The sequence below is a fragment of the Pithys albifrons genome, chromosome 5 (genome assembly GCF_047495875.1).
Source record: "Pithys albifrons albifrons isolate INPA30051 chromosome 5, PitAlb_v1, whole genome shotgun sequence".
In the NCBI taxonomy this organism is placed as follows: Eukaryota; Metazoa; Chordata; class Aves; order Passeriformes; family Thamnophilidae; genus Pithys; species Pithys albifrons.
Window position 1 is genome coordinate 67,050,866 of NC_092462.1, and position 21,254 is coordinate 67,072,119.

Consider the following 21,254-nt stretch of genomic DNA (forward strand, 5'->3'; position numbering starts at 1 on the left):
GGGGTGTCTCAGATTTCTGTTTGGGTACCATCAGCATCTGCTTCCTTAAAGAAGTCACTGGACATTCATTTCAGTAACAGCACTGTTCTGCTTGCTACTCTGTCTTGAATGTTCCAGAGCATGGTAACCAAGATTCATTTCCCTTCTAGATGTGGTGGGATTACAGCATGTGGCATTACAAAATGAACTGTAGCTATTTTTACTATTTTAATGTACTTGGCTGTAGTAAGACAAGAGTGTATAATTAAAGACTGTTTTGTAATGCATTTTGACAGGTGGGCTGAATTAATACCTTGCTTTTGAGAATTTGAACATACCCTGCTAATACTCTTTTAATGCATTTTTACACAGGGGGATTGTACAGATTTCTGAAAAATAAATAAAAAATGGGAAGTTTTCCCATCTAGTATTATCTTTACATCCATGTAGGCATTTGCAGAGCTGAACTTATATTCACAACAGAAGCTTCTCTTGAGTTAAGGAAGTAACTGCAATAAATAGCAGGTTCTGTTTCTCCACATAGATCAGTCACTACCTGAGAACACCATTACTGACCCAACTAGGACTGGTTTTACCCCTATCCCCCATGAGGCTGATCTTGTCCTACTATTCCTACCTCATCATAATAGCTAGTACAATGCCCAGTTCTTAATGATAGTAGTGATATTCCTTTGAAGATCTCAGAAGTTCATTAGAGCAGATGGTAGAAGCAATCAGAACATGAAACAGAACAAAACAGGTTCTTAAATGCTAGAAAGAAAACATTATGTATTTTGCACGTTTTACAAGGCAATTAAGAAATTTTAAAGCTGTTTTGAGCTCTACATTAATTTTTTTGTTTCAACAGTATATTTTCTCTAACACACAAATCCTTAAACTTTAAAATGAATACAGAAGAATAACATGTATGAGTAACAGAACAGAAAAATAGGTTTGAGCTAGCAATGCACAGCTAATTTCTTAGAAGGGTAATCACACTAAAATTACAAAATGGGATTTTATCCTGTGGTTGTGTAATTTACAACCATAAAGAATTGCTGAATGTGTTCTTAATATTACAAAATAAGAGCTTATAATTCCCTGTTCAAGCAGATGAGAGATATGTGTGAGATAACATTATTATTCTGTCTGGATATTCTGCCTAAATGAAAATATTTGAACTTGCATCAAACATAGGGAAACACTATGACTGGAGTTGAATGGATTCCATCACACAGTCCTGTAAGAGAATGGTTTTAAATCTCACAGAATTGATCTCACTCACCTGAAGACTACTCTTTTGAGCAAGGTTTACCTGCATGATTTAGGAAATTTCATTCAGCCTATGATGTGCTGAATTTATTTTTCTATTATGGTGTATCTATCCTAGGTAAGTATATGTGAGTATTTTTTTAGTATCTTAACTGAACCCACACACAATGGACATCAGGCAAAATCTACAGGTCAGCATTCTGAAGGAGAATCCCAAATTTCTGACAACTTTTGTTGCTAAGGCTGCAGATCTGCCTTCTGCTGTTTTTGTCTCTGTTGCTGGGGGGAGAAAATGCTGCTTTAAATCCTCTGCTGCAGGTGCATTAATATAATCTGCCATCACTTTGGAGACAAAGAACCTCTTCTAAAGCAAGAGAAGAAAACCAGGCACCATGGTGATGAGGATGTGATAAGACACTTAAGGGAAGTTACATCTAAAGGATGGAAAAGTGGCAGGTGCATACCACTGGAAAACACGGCTCTTTCCTATCAGAAAAGTCATTCCAGAGAAGGAAGGAGAAATTATCTAAACTACAACATCAGGGCACTGATGCTTAAGCCATGTAAAGCTAGGTGAATGGAATCCACAAGGGATAACTGGCACAAAGTGGGAGAATTGTGTTGCTAGCTGAATGAGCTCAAGATGCATCCAATCCAATGCTTGTGTCTCAGATGTTTACCAAAGGGGCTGGGAGAGCATTTTAGACAGAGTGATTTGTCTGTCTACCAGATTATGATAATTCTTCCAGCCACTTCTCTGTTCTTTCTAACAGTTAATGAAATATATAATTTTTGTCTCTGAATGGAATTAATAAAAACCATCCCACAGTAAGTCCATCTAAAACCAGACAACCTGACCTGCTCTCTCCCTATATATTGCAAAGCAACTGTATTCGTTAAAGAGACACTGGCATCCACATGAACATTCAAAGTAATCACCATAAGGATAAACCTTAGCCTTTTGAGTATTAATTACTAAAATTTCCCTGTCTCTTTAATTCCCTGTTTGTTATTCAAACAGCATGTTCGGACTATGCTTTGAAACATCTGGATGATCACAGGGTACAGATGCTGTGTCACCAGTAATTTTAATTTTTAGCCCATTTTCCTAGGAAAACAGGCCTTATGAGAAAGCACTGCCACTCAGTTTATCCCTCTGCCCCTCTTTACAACACAGCTTTTAAGATAATGAGCACTTTCAAAGATTTTGAAAGAGAAGCAGAAAATATTTATATTTCTACAGACTTAATGAAAATTAGCAAACAAATAGTGGAGTGAACCCCAAATTTACGACTGCAGAGAAGGAAAGGCAGGCAGAACTTTGTTGTCCCTCTTTCTGATTGGCAGCAGTGGTTTGGACAATTGCATGGTGTACTGGGGCACTGGGTACATGCACAGCTCCAAGTGAGCCATGGGTCTTTGGAAAGGAGAAAAAGTGATGGAAGAACAACAGGCTTGATAACACAAGTGGTAGTGGGTTGTTCAGGGGAAAAAAGAACATTAATCAGCAGGAACTTCAGGTTTTAATTCAGATTTGTTGGGTATGGAAAAACCTTCTCCTGCCTGCAGTCAAGGAAAGAATGTGAGCAGAGCCAAGAGTAAGTGTGCACGTTAGAGGGACAACTGAAAATCACATGAACTGTAAATTGGGTGATTATTCTACCTTCACAGGTTATAGAAAATATATTTTAACTTGATCTTTGACTGAATATGAGTATCACCCTGTAAGTATAGAAACTGAAGTGGTTTGTGATAACAAAATACTAATTTAATTTCTGAATTTAAACAGAAAATAACACTTAAGTTTCTCAATTTAAGTTATTCTCAAAGTTGAGAAAAGTCATCTGATTAATCAAACACAATGAAGAGACAATTATTTTTTCAATGTTTTTTACTTTCATTACCTTTTGCATTTTTGCAGTGTCCAAGGATTTCACAATTCTGCTGAAGTGCTGAAGACCAAGCTCTTCTAGTTGAAATGTAGCCAGATAACAGATAACTATCAAAAGACACATACATTTAAAATGCAGCAGGCAATTCTAATAAACTTACACCCTACACTCAGTATATTCTGGGATTTAGACTGTTACCTTAGTTGTAAGAGTTTTGACAGTGAATTTTTAAACATACTTTGTATTTAATGTTTTCAGAAAGGTTGGCTCTTATTCTTCTGTTCCAAATTCATTGTATAATAACATTACGCATAAAAAGAAATTTAAACATAAAAAGCCATGTTTCTAGTATTTATTTTGCTGGTTTTTCCAAGTGATCATTTTGTCTAAGATGTTGTAATCCTTGGTTTTGTTCTGAATTGGAATAAAATGTTTTTGTTCTGAATTAGAATAAAATCAACTTCTTAAATCTGGAAACCTGTTTCTTGCACCCCTCTCTGACAACTACACAGTTCAATGATTTTAGAGTTCTTTTCCAACCAAATGATTTATGATTCTGTTCTATGAATCAGAAAGAGGCACAGTCAGTACTGTGAAATTTTTGCAGACCTGTAAAGTTCATGGGCTCCTGTATCAGCTGTCATTTGACCACACTGTGTTCCCTCAGGCTTCACTTGCACTGCAGTGTTTTAGCTGACACCAAACAGCAATGACAAAATCAGTAAATTCTGACCAATGGGCTGCAGCCAACTCAGCATATTGTCAGCCTTCAATCTCGTGTGCTTTAGTATAGCAACATATTTAAGCAGTCTTAGCAGAATATACATTTATCTCCTACAAGCTTTATTAAACTCAAATCTGCTCACACATAGCAACAGCCTTTATAAGCAGCTTTGATCAGTTAAGTGTCAATGCAGCTTGGCAAAGGGAATCACAAGCAGCTTAAAAAAATGTAAGCCAATGACCTTAGACTCTCAACTTGTTGATAAAGGAGAATATTCTGGGGGCTACCCTCAGCTATGATTAATGGAGGCTTTTGAGTGGACCAGTCCTGACAATCCAATTATAGCAACACTCAGCTTAAAGGTATAATTTATGTGCCCCAGACAATGAAAAACATGGCTCTGGAGAAACAGACAATGAAGCATTGCCATTTAGAATAAACTCAATACACTCATAATTTTATCTTTGACAGTTTAAGTTCTCTCTTGTTTGTTATTTGATTTAGATTTCTGTACATTTCCAGACTGTGACAGAAGCAACGAGAATTGCCACAAAAAATTTGTAACTTTTAAAATATAAAATGTAGATATATTTATATTAGGTAAGTTCAGTGTATTTTTCAACCACTTTGAATTAAATTGACTTTTCAATGGATCTACAAAGCATCTGAACATATCTGACCTAGAGAACCAATGCCAGTGTGATTTGTGATCCCAAGTTATTTAGGGACTTAATAAATCAACTTCAGAATGTATTACATGCATAGCATAAAAATATTTTTAAAATTAATTTTTAATGTACTTCTCAGTGCCTGAAATAACTTCTGGAGCAGTAACTACCCTGATTAACTAGGTCATACTATAAGATGTAGATGTGTTGGAACTGATTTGAACCAAGCAACTAATAGAAGGGAAATAATTGACTTCACTCGTGGAGACAGACAGAAGTCTAATTATGCCATTTTAAAGGTCAGTAATGAAGAAATCCATGTATGGACACAGACAATCCTATCTGCCTACTGTGAGATGGGCTGTTTCTCAGCACACAGAGCTCTGTTACACAGTTTGTGTCTGAATGGCAGAGGTAACAGGTTGCACAGGAAAGAATAAAGGGAAATCACTGAAGAGCATTTTTAAAGGGATGGTTAAACTTCCAAGATGCTTCTTCCACTGATGCTTTTTTCCATCTGCATCTTACCTGACTTTCTTAGGTAAAATTCCAGTTAACACCTGTATGAGTAAAGACTAAATTTGGGGCTTAGACTTCACATCATAAGGACATTGGGAAAAGTCCTGTACCTCATACTGCACGAGGCACAGTGACAATGCTTGCAATGTAATATAATACTATGATCTGCACTAGTAAAATGGTATTTTTTAAAGTTTTGGGATAAACACATTTGGTGTTGTAAAAACAACTTACCTATATAGACATTGCGCTCAGAAATCAGGCAGTATCTCCCATCCTGGGCATAAAAGGCATTGACTACCACATCCAACAAGGATTTATATTCTGTGCATCCTGCTAGTGTATCCAATACAAATTTTTCTTCTGTCGTGTTAAGAGTCTATAGGGATAGAAAATTAATAATGATTAATGTATTCTGGAAAGAAAATGTTTGTTGTGTCCAAAAAGTACAATTATACAGTCATTTTGAAGAAAGTGGAAAACATGAATAACAAACAGCAGTGCCTTTGGTAGGGCTGAGGCACTTCTAGTGCTGTCAAATATGGGCAGTCCCAGCAAACTAATTGCCCATGTTAAGGAAAATGTAACCTTCCCCAATGTTAAATGTTCAGTTTATCTGCTGACATACACACTCAGTTAAAAGGCCTTGATGTGTGAATGTCAGCAGTTAATGCAAAGAAAATCTGAAGTCTCTGAGCTATGAGCAATGATTAACTTAGGCAACTGTATGAAAAAGTTCCAGTAAGAGTTCAGTTTTCCTGTAGGAAACCTCTCCTTTGTGCTGCTTAGGGAGACTAAATTGAAGGGAGGAGCTGAACGGGGATTATGGACAAGACTCTTAACTGCTCCTGAAACAAAAGTTTGGAGAATATGACTAATTTAAACAACCTGAGTGCAAGAACTCTTTTTGATGCGTACTGTTTCTTACCCAGCTCTGCTCTTGGTCACTTATAATATTCATGCGATATCACAAGAGAACAGGAGAGTCAGATGCTCAGTGAATGCCTTTTGAATCCTACCTCGTAACCCCTTCAAAAGTTTGAATGCACCTGAACTTGACAGAGCTCCAATCATAATAAACAACCTCTGGAATATCTGTTACTATATGAGATAAACCACCTTTAAACACTGCAATAAAATCTGAGGCCCAGACCAGTTTGTTATTACATGAATTGAAAAAGGACAGCCACGCTATGACAAAATGACAAACAATAATGATCCTTTGATTTAAGGAGGTTAGATAAGAAGCCAAGAGAGAAGCCAAGGGCTGCTTCTGAAAACACATAGTCCATATTTGATATACGATCTCTCCCACAGCTCTGAGATGGGGGAACAATTGAATGGCAATAATATATCAGATGAGAGGTTCACCTTGCCTAGGAGGCTCTCTGCCACCCTCTCCATTGCTTTATTTCCCTAATGTGATTCATTTCTAGTTTAAGGGTATAATGAGGCTGCTGGATGGAATATGTGAGTTTTCTAATGTATGACACTGTACAGGGCTTTGAGACCCAGCAAATGTCAGGCAAAACTTTAAGGTTCCCATTCTAATGTTTAAGTGTAAGAAATTATGGAGAAGCATTCAAAGCTTATTTTATCAGGTTGTCCTTCAGAGCAAGTGTAACTTTTTTCACTACTCCTGCTAAAAAGGCAGGTTTCATTCCTTCCAATTTGTGTATATCACCAGGAAAACACAGAGAAAAGAGATTGAATGAATCTGAAAACATAAAAAAAAAATTGATGGGAAGCTTGGACTCCATCTTGCTAAGCACTGAGAATTCTTGTTAGGTCCAAGTCCATTCCAATGCACCTTTTATGGATGAGTATTTATGGAAGTAGTTTTATAAAACTAAGAAAATCCACAAATCTCAGCTCCCACTTAATGATCAAATAGATATATCCCATATTTGATACAAGATACTGAAAAATTCACCACAAAAGGCAAAAGCAAAACTAAACAACTGAACGGCAAAGTGAGAGGATGCAGTTCCAGTAAAAGCGGGATTGTGACATTTTTGATCTAAAATAATTGATCTCCTTGAGCAAGTGCTGTTGTTCACGAACAGATCAATCCACAGAAAATAGCAGCTCCAGTAATGAACAGAAAGTCCACAGTAAAACTGGCCAAGCCCATTGGAAATAAGCCCAATAAAGACTCTCACAATTATCCCTGCTAGAAAGCTGGAATTAAACTGTTTTCAAGATCTTTATTAGAATCTTTGCATTTACCTTCCGTGTACTTGGATATACCATGTATGTATAAAGTGCTACAGCAAACCTGTGTTTTTCAAAGGTACTTTGGAGAGATTGCCAAAAGTAGGTGAACAGATAACAACACGACACCAACCAGGGCCCAAATCATATCTCCCATACAGCAGAGACCACAGCATAAAAATGCAATTGCATATTTACATTTACTCTCACTGCTCTGAGTTGACAGTCAGTCACAAGTTAAGGATAAACACAGAAGTGAGTGCTTACTCTTGCCTACTCCTTGAGCAAGAAAGTACATCACTACACGGCCCCAAGCCAAGCAAGAAGGTGACAGGAAGGGCAGCCTGGAGACAGCTGTGCCCAGAACATCAGTACTGATTGGTAATTCTGTGGACCACAAGCCAAAAAGTATTACCATGAACTACAATCAGTTGAATCTGCTTTCAGCCACAGAAGGTACTAAATGTTCTGTTTCTACATGTAAAAATTGAGATTAGTTAAGCAGCCTGCAGCTGTGTCATCTAAGGAAGTGATCTCATCAGAACTCATAATCAACTAAGCAAGACTGAGAAGGAGGAGTACTGGGATAGGAAATCTCAAAGGTGAGCCAGTTGCTGGTTAATCTAGTGAGTCAAAAACCGAGCCAAAGCTTTAACCCAGTTAGGACACTCTCTGCAAAGAAAGTGAATTACCTCCTCTACAAATTTCTTCAGGGATATTTACAGTTTATCTATATATCTGAAATAATAATTGCTTTGGGAAATGAATATGTTAAGTAGGTGTAATTTCTGGGACTGACTCCTAAATGTATTCATTTTGAGTGGCTTTATGTTGCGCTTCATGTCAGTGGGATGTATTTCAGATTAGGTCACATGATCTTGAAACAGTACAATACAAAAGATTCTATGTTTATAGCACCTTTTGTATAAGGTTTTCAAAACATTTCACTAACATTAATTACATTTAATGAGATTCCTTTTGGCTAATATTATTTTGTAAATGCAGGAACTATGGCATGAAGGAGGTAAGAGATTTGCCCCAGGCAACACACTAAGTCATTGGTGCCAACAAGAGTTAATAAATGCTAATTTTTGAGCCTCTGTTCTGTCCATCAGAGCAACTTCTTAGCTTTTCATGTATACTTGAACTCACACATTTCTCTGAAACAACCAGCAGTTAGCTGTGTGTGCAAGGATGTGTGAGCCCTTATGCATGAGGAAGGCCAGATAATTTACAGGTCAAAGTAACAAAGCAATCAACTTGTGGTGCTCCAAATATTGAAAATATCAGTAGACAAAACAGATCTTGAACAGATACAAATATCTGAAACTGTCCTCTCTATGGTATTGAATTTCAGCTTTTCCTAAGTTGTAAAAAAAATTATTCTGTCTGAAATTATCCTGAGTGATCCTGGAGAAAAAATGTGATTCTTGTCTAATTATGTGCTGATTGGTGTTATCTCCCTGTTTTGAGAAATCCCTGAAGCCCTTAGCCTGTTTCCATGGATGTATTTTCCCTGCTCTCTGACACGTACCAGTAGCTGCAAAGCAATTTCTTCAAGAAAAGAAGAGATTGTATAAACTTCCAGCATGGGTTAGTACAAGAAATAGCATAAATTAAGAGTAGTATCTGTAAAATCAAAGCTTTGCCACCGTGGTTGTATCATAGTCAGGCTGGTTAGAAAAAGAAGAGTAAGGAGAGAAAGAAAAGCTCTTGTTTTTGGAGAGAAAGAAGGAAAAGAACATCAGCCATGCTCTATTTGAGACTTCTCAGGCTAAGGATACAGTTTGAGGTGAAACAAACATTGTAGAAAGAAGATAATGTTTAATGAAAAGATAAAATAGCTTTCACCTTCTGAAAGAACTGAGTAATAGTTTGTAGTGAACCTCTCTAATTCCAGGAGAGTATGCACATTTTGCAGATACAGTCTGATCAGTTTATAGTGCTTCAGATATCAGTGCTAGGATCTAATCAAAATGCTGTGGAAAAGAAAGAAAATATTCCTATTGACTTCACCAGGTTTTCAATCAGTCACCAGAACCCAGACTTCTTTCTGTCTGAAGTCAGCAAAAATGCTTCCAGTAATTTCAGTGGGGGAAAAAAACTACTTGGATCTTACAGCATAAGTAGGAAAATATCCTGCTTCTACTATTCACAATCTGTGTTGCAGTCACAAGCTAGAATTTTCATCTTCAGCAGACAATGCTGACCAATGTTGCACCAAGAGGTCAGTTAACATTATTTTCCCTTGTAGTTAAATTACATGAGCAGAACATTGCAGAAAACTGATTCCACCCTTTCCTTAGAAAGATCCCAATCTGCATTTATGCCAGTAACTAACAATACAAATTAGACTTCTTTAATTTAGTAGGATTTTTTTCACTACATCTATCATTCTTGCATTACATTATCTTCATATTTAAAACTGAATCTATGACTTTTGACATTTGGGGATTCTGCTCACAGTTGAGTAGAATCAGTTGAGTGGGCTTGTGTGAGACACAGCTGAACCAGCACAAATGAGAACTGTGAAGAGTTGTGCCAAATTACACCATGTTCTTGTGAAATGAAGAGCTCATAAACAGGCTCATCTTGCTATCAACATGAGAGGGATAATGGAGCCAAACAGTGAATTTGGGGTGGCACTTCAGATTTTAGAGGAGTAAGCTTTTCAGTAGCTGGGATGTAGAAAGGTCAAATATGATGGCTCTGATCCTGCAACTCTAATTGAAGCAAACATTTCCACTGAAAATAAAGTGAGTTATTTGCATAAAGAAAGGCACAAACATTGCATGGTAACTGCCATGTTAAAATCTGTCTCTTGTTATCATAACTAAAGCTTGATTCTAAAGTCACAAGGAAGAACAATACCTGAGATGCTTCAGTTAGGTATTAAACTTAATCTTTTTTCAAAATGCACAGATGCAGTCCATTTCTATAAACAGTCTGATGAAACAGTATCTTTATGTACACCATACACTGGATGAAACATCACTCTGGATATGGATCATTTTTGACAGATTTAATTGAAGAATGCTTAATAAAAAGAGGGGGGTTTAGTACACAAGAATGAAGATATTATCTGGAGTGCATCAGTCTGATAAAAGGACTATTAAAAAGCATTTAGATAGATAAACAAGAAGTAATCTGGCCATTCAAATGAGGAATAACAGGAACAGATGTAAATCTGAATGTGAATACTAATCATTTAAAGATCTGAGATAGACTTAGGAATTATTTTAAGTTAAATGTGTTATTCAGGGTAATTCAAATTGAATTGTGTTTTAATAGCAACAAGGTCACAATGTCGAAGTAAAAACATTTAACTGACTTATTTTGAAGTTGAGGCCTTGTTTGTTGTAACGAGGAATCATCCATCATATTGCTAATAAACCTATGTTCTTATTGAAAACATCTGCAGTGAAAAACAAGTCCAGTATTATGTTATAAACATCATAAATTACAATATAATAAACACAAAGATTGTAAATAACTGGATTACAACTCAAAGTGTAGTTTTCTTCCTGGGAGAAAATCTGAAAACAACAAATAGAAATTCTTTTTATGATGTAAAGTTCACACATAGCAGAAATATTTAACATACAGAATCACCACTAGACTGATTTTGATCGTAACACTCTAATGAGTGTAATGTGTTATTCATCTCCTCTATTCAATAATTAAAAATCCTTCCATATTTCATTTTTTTTCCACTAAAAACAGGAGGCTAATAATCAGTGAGTTTTCGTATCTTCACTTCACTGTAAACAGTTCACAGAAGCCTGAACTAGGAACTGGAATAACTGAGATTGGAACATGTCTTTCTCTCTCAGTTCCTGAGTGGCCTTGTGGAGATTATGTTCTCTCTTGACACTTTGGTTTTAAACACTATTAACTACTTGCCATTCAGCAATTCTTTTATACATTTCCATCATACAAAAAGAACATTTTATCTTTAAACATACAGTGGTTTGGACTGACTTGAACTACTGTCAGAGTAATGGTTTACCTCTTTTTAAAATTCACTTTCTGTTCCTTTAGCACTGATTTCCTATTTGTATATTGAAACACTGAGTGGTTGCAAAGTGCAATGAGTGAAAAAGAATAATGTGACCCAGTGGTTATTTGATATGGTGTCTGCTTGAAATACCTCACTTACAAAAATGCAGGGAAAGGTGGGTGACTTTTCAAAGCAGCACACGGGGATTAGAAGCTGTCATAAATGGGCTGTGTAAAGCTAAATCCCACATACAGCTGAAAAAACCCATACCTCTTGATAGCAGTATCCAATGCCATCATTCCTCTATAAATAAAGATGGCAAACTACTTATCTCATGTACACCATTGTATGCACAGGACAATGCTTCTGACTTCAGGCAGTCACTTGGAATATACTCAGAATCAGTGTACACCCAAATGTTTTCCAAAGAGATTTCTGTCTCAAAGCTTGAGACAAGATTTCCTGCAATCAGAGAATATGTGCAGGTAGGACCCTGAATGGAATTACAAAGATGCATTAAGAAATAAATATAATAATAATCAAGAGATTGCTTCTGCTTTTCTTGAAGTTAATGGATACCCTTCCACGTTATTCTAGAGGAACAAGAGGAGAGTAACTCACATGGTCTGATACATGTAACTGATTTTTGACAGAAAGTTGTCATATTTCCAGGTTTTTACCTGGCTATTTGGAAATACTAAGCAGTTTTGAATCAAATGCAGGGAAACAAGTAGGGATGTATTTTCAAAGTGGCACACAGGGGTCAGCAGTGCCTTACAAATTTGTCCTTTTGCTTTTCTTATTAAAATCCATGCACATTTTGTGAAGTGAAAAACACCCACTTGTATGTGTTTAGTGTCAATTTGTACTGTAGCAGAAAACTCCCCTGAAGATTCTGTGTACAGACAGGATGAGCCTGGGACGAGCCATGCTGGGCCAGTCTGGGAGCTCATACTGGTGGAAGAGAGCCTGCCTTGCCTACCTTCTCTGAGTCATCTGCCTCTGGTGGACTTCAGCTTGAACAGAGAGATTTCTGATTCAATTCAGGTACAGTAGAGACTGGAACTGAATGTGCAAGAACTTTGAGAGGAGTGAAACAAGACCAAAGAGGCAAGCAGGACTTGCTGCACAGTGACAATAGGAGTGGAATCAACCTTTTGAAGAGATGTTACTGGGACAGGTTAAATAAAAAGGCCTGGGCAAGCAAACTTGAGGGTAAGAGAAAGGACAGTGATAAAAAGATGATGGAGCTTGGAATGGAACTCTGTTTATCTTTAGCTTCCACCCAGTATTTGGCTCACAGAGTATTCCAAAACTCTACAGTACAGCCATTGTGCACTGCCAAAACATAAAAGTTTCTACACAGACTTTATGAAAGAGCAAAATACACTATTTCACAAAATCATGTAATTTGGCTTTTGCTTTTTGTATATCCCTAACCTTACATAAATCTAAAAATTAAGAAGAAATTCTTGCTGAAGAGTGACTGTGCAAACCTCTGGATTGTGTCACCTTTCAACAAAGACCAATTGTATAGTTAGTGAAAGATTAATATGGAAATCTACAAGTTCCTTCTTACTATCATCTGCAAAGCAAGAATATTTTCACCCTACGGCTTCAACACGTTGTATTTCATGCATCTTTCTTTTTATATATATTCATGTTGTAAAGTCTTTAATTTAAAAATATATTTGCTTTCCTCCTTTCCCTTCTCTTCCTGTGCCTCACTTCAACAGCCATTTTTACTGCCTTAATTTGCAAGGATTCCCACAAGAATGGTCTCATGCCGCTGGTAGACAGATGACAGGGATATTTGGATCAAGACAGATTGTGCCTTCCAGACTTGCTCCCTTAGGACTACATCCAACTTCCTTTCATAACATATTCACATTCATCATGTACACAAATAAGAAGCCTACACTTCAGTCGAGGATGCTGGCCTCTCTCTGTGACATTTCCTTGTTGTTGTTGTCAGCTTGATTTCAACAATATGAAGACAAAACTTTAGCACTCTCGTGCTACTTCTTTCCTCAATTATTGGTGCTATTGCCACCCTGCCTGTCTATGAAGCCCATAACTTCAGAGGTCATTTTTCACACAGACCACTCCCCAGGATATCATAACCAGTTTATGTGCACATCTTCTTTACTCTTTTTGGGCAGTAGGCTTCAAGTAGTATTTTCCTGTAACTTCATAGCTAAAAGAATCTAAGGTATTGTCTCAAAAATTTCAATTTTATTGCAACAAACATCTCTGTCCTGGGTTTAACTAACTCAATCTTCAGCAAATCAACCATCTGGAATGCCATCGTTCAGTCTGTTCTGCTAGTCCATTGATTTGACCCACTTCCTCCACCTACCATCTCACAGTTGATTCTAGCACATCAAACTAAAGCTGCCTGTCAAGATGCTTAACAACTCCATTCTGCCTCTAATTTCTTACTTTTTACTGATGTCACCTCCATTTCTGATCAGCCAAGGATTACCATCTCCTCATGTTATTTATTTGATTTCTCTAAAGAAGTAATTCTGTCTACTTTCAATTAATTCCTATGTACATTTATATTGTTCTTAAAACCTACTTTATTCTGGCAAAGGTTTTGCTCTGCAAAATGTCTTTTGCTCCTTGCAGTTTAGGTGAGAATGTGTGGCTGTCAGAGGTTCTTATTTCCAGGATATGGCACTTAACAAGACTGCCTTCACAGTGGCTCCTGCAGCTCCTGCTGGTGGGGCACTGAACACCCCTGAACATATTTTGGAGTGACTGTGTATACTGTGTTTTTTATTTTGAGGGAAATAATCTAGCCCAAAATTGTTGGTTTTACCAGGACAACCCCAAACAGGAAGAGAATAGGAGAAGGAGCATATTTTATCTGGGTCATTGACAGATTATCAAAGAACTAAACAAGACACCTCATCTATCACATTAGATGGACATAAAGACCATCAAACATCCAAATAAAATAAAGACATGCACTATGAATGAAACATACAGTGTTGGCAACGACTGGAATCTGACTGCACTTTTAGAGGATGAAAACCTACTGCCCAATTATAAAAGTCTAACAGAACAGCAGATAGTAACTTGTAGAAAAGTCATGTCTGATATACTGCACATCTAAGCCAGTAAAAAAAAATAAATAAAGAGCTGTGTCTTGCAATTATTTAGATTTGTGCTCTTGGAATCTGACCCTGCTGATTTCTGTGTGGTCAGTGCACAAGATGAGGTTTGCTGTTTGTCACGCTGCTAGCACGGGACATACAGGCATGAATCTACTCAGATTTAGAGTGATGGCATTAAGCAGGATACAAACTGAAGGAAGTTTCTGCTTGGATCAGTTAATACTGACTAACTGGTAAGTGGTCAAGCCTGGAAATCATGTGTAGAAAACTGCTTCAATATTTTTAGGATCATATGCCTGTTATGAAACAGAAAAGCAAGAACTGAAGTGAATTTTTCATGATGAATTATAATCACCCATTTGGTACTGAAATAAAGATGAATTTTATGTAAACACAGACCTCACTTTTACTTTCTTGGATTCTTATTATGTAGTAACTGACCTGAAACTATCCCAGAGTAAGAAGGGAAGTTCTAGCCAGGTGGGGGTTGGTCTCTTCTCCCAGGCACTCAGCAATAGGACAAGGGGGCACGGGCTCAAGCTCTGCCAGGGGAAATTGAAGTTGGAGATCAGAAAAAAATTCTTTCCAGAGAGAGTAATCAGGCACTGGAATGGCCTGCCCAGAGAGGGGGTGGATTCACCATCCCTGGAGGTTTTTATACTGAGATTGGTCATGGCCCTAAATGCCATGATCTGGTAAAGGGACTGGAGTTGGACCAAGGGTTGGAGTTGATCATCTCGGAGGTCTTTTCTCACCCAGTCGATTCTATGATTCTGTGATTCTGTGATTTTTGCCTTATCTTTGGCATGAGCTGCTCTCCCCGTTCTTCTCCTTATAAAAGATTTATTATGAAACTTCAGATTCGTGTTTCTGTAATGGGGTTACTGCTTATTTGGTCTTTGTATCACCTTTCCTGGGCTGCGAAGAACAATGATCTGAAGATACATTTTTACAAGTATGTACTTTGGCAGCAGTGGTAGCTGAATTTACCTGCTCTCTGCCCAGAGGAAAATGATTGTTTTGAAACTGGATCAGTTCCCCAATGTAATTCAACATATGAATGTACACAGTGTTATGCCAATACTACAAGGCAGGGGGGCAGAGGCAGAAACTTGGGGTCTGAGTGGAAACTGTTTAAGAAAGCAAGAACCCAAGGAATGTGCATGGAGCCACCACCTCAGCCTCCGCTTTTCATATCACACCTCCATGATTTTATATTCTTTAGTCATTTGTGTTCATACAAAATCAATGCAAAAGACCATCTAACTGAAAGAAATGGTTTAGACCTTATTGTCAGAAGTGGAAATGAGCACTGGTGCTACATGGCAGTGTGGAATCAGAGCTGCAACAATGTCGTTTGATAACACACAGTGTGCACAGACAATAGCAGTCTAAACAATATCACTGTGATTTTCTAAAGCTGATTCAACCCAGTAGCTGCCTCAGCACAAGTCAGGGTGACACTGGGGACAAAGAGATGGGAACAGGTGACAGAATATGGGCAGGAAAGGATGGGAACTGCTTCAGTCACTATAGCTACATATTGGCAAATCATGGCCTGGTTACTTGCAGTATTAGATTAGAATCAGATAATTGATTTACTGCCACTTTCTTTCTATCCCACTGTCCTGATGGTCACTTATAGCGTCAAAGCAAGAGAACCTGATCCTGTGAGTCAGCTCTGAACTGCACTTGTACACAGAAATGGGTGGGGCTGTAAGAAACTTCTATTTAGAAGGAAGGAGTAAGAAACTACAGAACAGATTAGTCAGCCATGGAACAGTTTTCCCTATCACTGTCAGATCCATTTTAAAAGGTTGTTGCTTTCCTGTTTGTTTTTTTTTTTTTTTGCTATTCAAGTTTTTTAACCACTTGGATCTCTACTGTCTTGTTTTCTAGTGATAACTAAAAGAAATTTAGACTTTACTCATGAATGAAAAATGTCACTGTAAGAAAAATCAATGAAAGTTACAACATGTTAGAAAACAGATATCTTTGTACTTAAAATCACATAGTTAAACAAAGTAAGCTATGTAAGATGAACTGAAATCTACTATACCTGCAACATCTCTGCTGATTCATTCAAGAAATCGTCCACGCTCTGGTTTTCAGGGTTAAACTTGTCAAGCTGTTGCACTGTTAGTGCAATAAGTTCTCTGTGTCTGACCATCTTCACCATGGAGAATCCTATAAATACAGAAAATCTTTAATTTTTCATGCCTCTTTCAGTTGTGGCATAATGTATGTTGATAGGCTCATACAGCAGATACACTGCAGTAATTTAGAAGAGAACATTTAGGTCAAGCTTTCAAAATCACAGTTACTCAGAACAGCCAAGAGGAGAAATGAAAAAACAGTACAAACATCAGAAAAATAAAGGAGAAAATTACATATTTCTTACTCTGTAAGTATCTCAAAATATCTTTAGGAAGATACCTAAATCATCAGGTATTTGACAAAACCTGTGCCTGGTTGTTCGACCAAATATAATTAAATATAATACTAGAGAAAAGCATGAATTTTTGCCTGTGTGCCATACAGGTCCTATTAAACACAATGCTCTTAGTGAGATGCAACAGAAAGCAACATTTTAGTCTTAAATCTCATCACATTTTGTTGTTAACAGTCTATTTTTCCAAAACAAGAATATAGGACGACAGAGGGATTATAAGGAAGTAATGAGACAGTGCTGGGCAGCAACAGGGTCATGATCACATCAGTTGTCTGGGTCACTGTCAAAGTTTCTGAAGGATCAGCAGGTGGGTGCTTGTCATGTTTCATGCTCTGTTTGTGAAATGACTGGGTTCTGTCTCTCTCAAATGATGTCTCACTCATATGTCTGAGAATTCATAGCACTGCTTACCTCTATTTTAATGTTCACATAGCAAGAACTACAATGCATTTATTCCTGCTCATGCACATGCTGTTGAGTATGAAAGACCAACGATAGCAACGATCAGGCCTGAAACTCATTAATCTGGTTTAGAAATAGGAAAAAATAAATGAGCAAAAAACTAATTTTCCATGGCAAAAATAAAAATGCATTTTTGCAAATAGCTCTTGCATTTTATATATCATCATATTTTGATGCCAGAAAAGAATGCTTGATCAAGATGATTCATTCCCAGTGTGGTAAAGATCATTCATTTCTTGCTTTAAAATGATATCATAACATTTCCAGATACAGTGGTTTTGTACTCTGCCTTTCAGTGCTACCACACTCAATAAAAAATGCCTAAGCATCACTTCTAACTACTAATTTCAAAGTGCTGAAAAGAGACTTTGTCTCTGATGGTGTTCTGTATAGGCATTCAGTTACTTGGTATGATCAAGACAAAATGTCCAATTAAAAAAAAGTCCATCAAAACAGGGCTGGATCATGGCAAGAGATGGCAAATACAGAAAGAGGCACTGCTGTTTCTCCGTCCCAAGAGAGTCACTGTTTCTCCACTCCTCTGAGAATCATTTGTTTCTCAGGTAAGAACTCGCCAAGGTTCTTACACTCTCAAGGGATTTTGGATGAGCGAGAGAGAAATACCTCTGTACTTCAGGCTGAATCGTAATTCAGGCTCCAAAAGCTCCACCAGAGACCAATATTTTTCCTGCTGGTATAGCAGAAAGAAATATGCGTTCTCATGCTCTGTACATGCCAATAATCACCCCTCCCACCCCACAAATTACAACGATTAAAACCAAAACCTGGAAAATGAAAACTAAGACATCCAGTAATGCCTTGAGGTCTCTGGACATACAGGAGTACTTAATAGAACTTCATTTGTTTTCAAACATGCTGCTGTTATTATTGTTGATGTTTTAAAACATACACATCTGGAATAAATTTTTTTTATGATACGCACCCTTATTTCCACACAGTCATTTAGGAGAATACTCTAATTGCTATGTGTAAAAATGATATAAATTTATACTGTGTATAACATGGTATAAATTTTCTTTCATTATCAGCTGTAGATTTCAGTCAAAGTAGGTGAGAACCTGACTTAACCTTATTTTACAATGGAGTTTGGAGATATTTTGAAAGCAATTACATAGGATAAGATGGTCTACAATTGTAGGGACTGCTTTCAATGACCTGAAAGATTCCTTCATGTTTTTCATTCTCTACGTTCCTGGCCTAGAAAGACTGTGGTTGCATTTCCTCTGATGAAAGCTGTCCTTAAAAAGCTAACTAAGCCTTCCTGCAAAAGTCAGTCAGATCAAGCATCTCAAAATGGAACAGGAGCTTCTCAGCTGTGTGCCAGAAACAGAGCACTGAATACAGGGTACACCTGTCCCAATGGGTTCAGTACAGGGTAGTCGAGTGGTTACATCCTGCCATTCTCATTTACTCTGGACTTTTCTGCATTGCTCAGTGTCACTCAGAGCAGCTCTGGGCACAGGTCCTCTTTTCAGCACGTTCCTCCCTTAAGGAAGCAAAGCATCAGATGGAAAATATTCACCCTGAGTATCTACAGTCCAGATCTTAATTTCAATTGCATGAATGTCAGTATTTTGCATACTTATTGCTTTACTTGACATGAAATGGTATTTTAAAACTATTTTCTTGTTGAACTTTACAATTAAATATTCACTGTACACCACCTTCTGTAAGTAAGCTGTATTATATTTCTGAGGTGGGTTAGCACATGGACACCCAGGTTTGCTACGTGCCCAAGATCTCAGGGAGCAAAGTGCAGCAACCCTGGCCACAGTGTAACACAGGTCCCCTCGACCTTTCCTATCGTATTTGTAAACACATAATAAGTACCAACAGTGGCGGAGGGCAGCGTTAGACGAGATATTAGGGGAAGTTTTTCACTCAGACGGTGCTGAGGTACCAGAACAGGTTGCCCAGAGCAGTTGTGGATGTCCCATCCCTGGAAATGTCCAATGCCAGGCAGGATGTGGCTGTGAGCAACCTGGGATAGTGGAAGGTGTCCCTGCCCATCGCGGGGGGCTGGAATGGGATGGGCTTAATGTCCCTTCCAACCCAACCATTCTGTGAGTCAGTGATGACACTCAGCGAGTGAGGGATCCACAAGCCCGCCCAGGGCTGCGATCGCTTTCGCACATCAGGAACTGTACCCGCCTTTCTCTCCGGGGGTGTCACGGGCGGCCACAGATGCCTTGCACCGGCGCTCCCGTTCCCGGCTGTTCCCGGCGCTCCCACTCCCACTCCTGTTCCCGGCTGCCCCCGGCGCTCCCGTTCCCGTTCCCGGGCTGTTCCCGGCGGTCCCTGTCCCGTTCCCGTCCCCGTTCCCGGCTGTTCCCGGCGGTCCCGCCCCGGTTGTTCCCGGCTGTTCCCAGCGCTCCCGTTCCCGGTTGTTCCCGGCTGTTCCCGGCGGTCCCGCTCCGGTTGCCGCCAGCCGCGCCGTTGCCAGGGCGCGCGGGTGCTGCCGGGAGCTGTAGTCCTGCGGCGCGCCCGCCTGGGCGCTGCGACACGGCGCGGCGAGGGCCAAGGAACTACCCGCGCCGGGAAGCAACGTGGCGGTCGTTGTTTGCCGCCGTTGCCAGGCGGCTCGTTTTGCACCCTCCCCGGTGTTTGCGCTCACCGGCAGGCAGCGCTCGGTCACCCTCCGGTTTGCCGGAGCGCGGGAAGAGCCTGCGACTCCCGGGAGCGGCACAAGGCGTTCCCTGTAGAAGACTACAAGCCCCGCAATGCCCCGCGCCGTGCGTTATGCAAATGATCGGCTTTGGTGGGCGGGGCCGCTCCGAGGGGCCGCCCCGATTGGGCGGGGCTGGGCGGGGCGGGACCGCGCGTGCGCGGCGGGGGCGGCGCTGGCTCCGGCCGCGCAATGTTTTGGGGGCGGTCGGGGCGGCGCGGGGCGCGCGGAGCCGCCGCTCGGTGTCTGCGCTGAGCGAGCGAGCGCAGCGGTGGCGGGGGCAGCCCGAGGGACCGCCCGCAGGGAGCGGCACAGACTGCCCGGAGGGACCGCCCGCCGCAGCTCCCCGCTCAGCCGCAGCGCTCGCCCCGGTCCCCCGAGCGGCGCGGCAGGGCGGGCGGGCGGCAGCCCCCGCGGCGGCAGCGGAGCGGTGCCAGCGGCCGCGGGGATGATGAACAGGTTCAGAAAGTGGCTCTACAAACCCAAGGCAAGTTGAGCGCAGGAACCGCCGCCGCCCGGCGCGTTTCCCCGGGTCACCCCCGCGGGTCCCGCGGCGGAGCAGCCGCCGGAGGTGCCGCGCGGAGCTCGGACGGTCCCGCCGGGCGGTGCCGGCGCTGCGGGAGCGGCTCCCCCGCTGCGGCGCGGGATGACAAAGCAGAGCGGCGGCCGCGGAGCGGGGCTGGCCCGGCGGGGTCGGGGCTCTGCCCGCTCCCGGGGGCTCTGCCCGGCTGCGCTCCGGGTGCTCGGCGGGAGCCGCACCGGGGGACGGGCGGCAGCTCCCGCGGCGCTCCCAGCGCTGTCCCGGTGCGGCCGAGAACTTTATAAGTTAAAAAGATTTATTGAACGGTGCTCTTGTAGGTGTGTTATTTTCTGCCCTTCTCGCTTTTGAAATTCTTGGAAGGAATCCAAGAATCGCAGTTTGCTTTGTAATGAAATTACCGTCTTCTGGCACGAGTTAAATAACAACTGTCTGGAGAGTGATCTTGTCTCGCATGTGATGTTCGGGTTGTAAATGAAGGGCATTGCTGGTTTTGAGCATCTACAGCATCCTTTTCTTGTCCACACATCACAGCAGTCAGTATAGTTATTCAGTTTATGAAGTATTTGATCTAATTTTTGTCCCTGGTTGTCACTACAACCCTTTTTTTCTTAAGCTTTAATTTCAGTGATAGTATTAAGTCTCGGTTTTTAAACCTTCCATGTAGTCGGTTCTTTTGGCTGAACTACAGACAGTGTGTTGCGGTTTAAAAAAAAAAGTCGAGGT

General features: G+C 40.2%; 2 protein-coding genes across 6 annotated transcripts in view; one reads left to right on the forward strand and one right to left on the reverse strand.

The window, feature by feature from the left end:
• CFAP99 (cilia and flagella associated protein 99) overlaps positions 1-20,009 on the reverse strand; it is a 58,212-nt gene extending 38,203 nt beyond the window's left edge. For both annotated transcript variants that reach the window (XM_071556938.1, XM_071556936.1), the window contains exons 1-4: positions 19,940-20,009; positions 16,450-16,577; positions 5,289-5,433; positions 3,156-3,250 (exon numbers count right to left, since the gene is read on the reverse strand). In XM_071556938.1, coding sequence (XP_071413039.1) covers positions 3,156-3,250; positions 5,289-5,433; positions 16,450-16,569 — 360 coding nt within the window. In that variant the 5' untranslated portion in view covers positions 16,570-16,577; positions 19,940-20,009. The remainder of the gene's footprint in view (positions 1-3,155; positions 3,251-5,288; positions 5,434-16,449; positions 16,578-19,939) is intronic.
• A 172-nt stretch (positions 20,010-20,181) lies between these two features.
• ZFYVE28 (zinc finger FYVE-type containing 28) overlaps positions 20,182-21,254 on the forward strand; it is a 159,173-nt gene continuing 158,100 nt past the window's right edge. For all 4 annotated transcript variants that reach the window (XM_071556940.1, XM_071556941.1, XM_071556942.1 and 1 more), the window contains exon 1: positions 20,182-20,477. In XM_071556940.1, the coding sequence (XP_071413041.1) occupies positions 20,439-20,477 (39 nt within the window). In that variant the 5' untranslated portion in view covers positions 20,182-20,438. The remainder of the gene's footprint in view (positions 20,478-21,254) is intronic.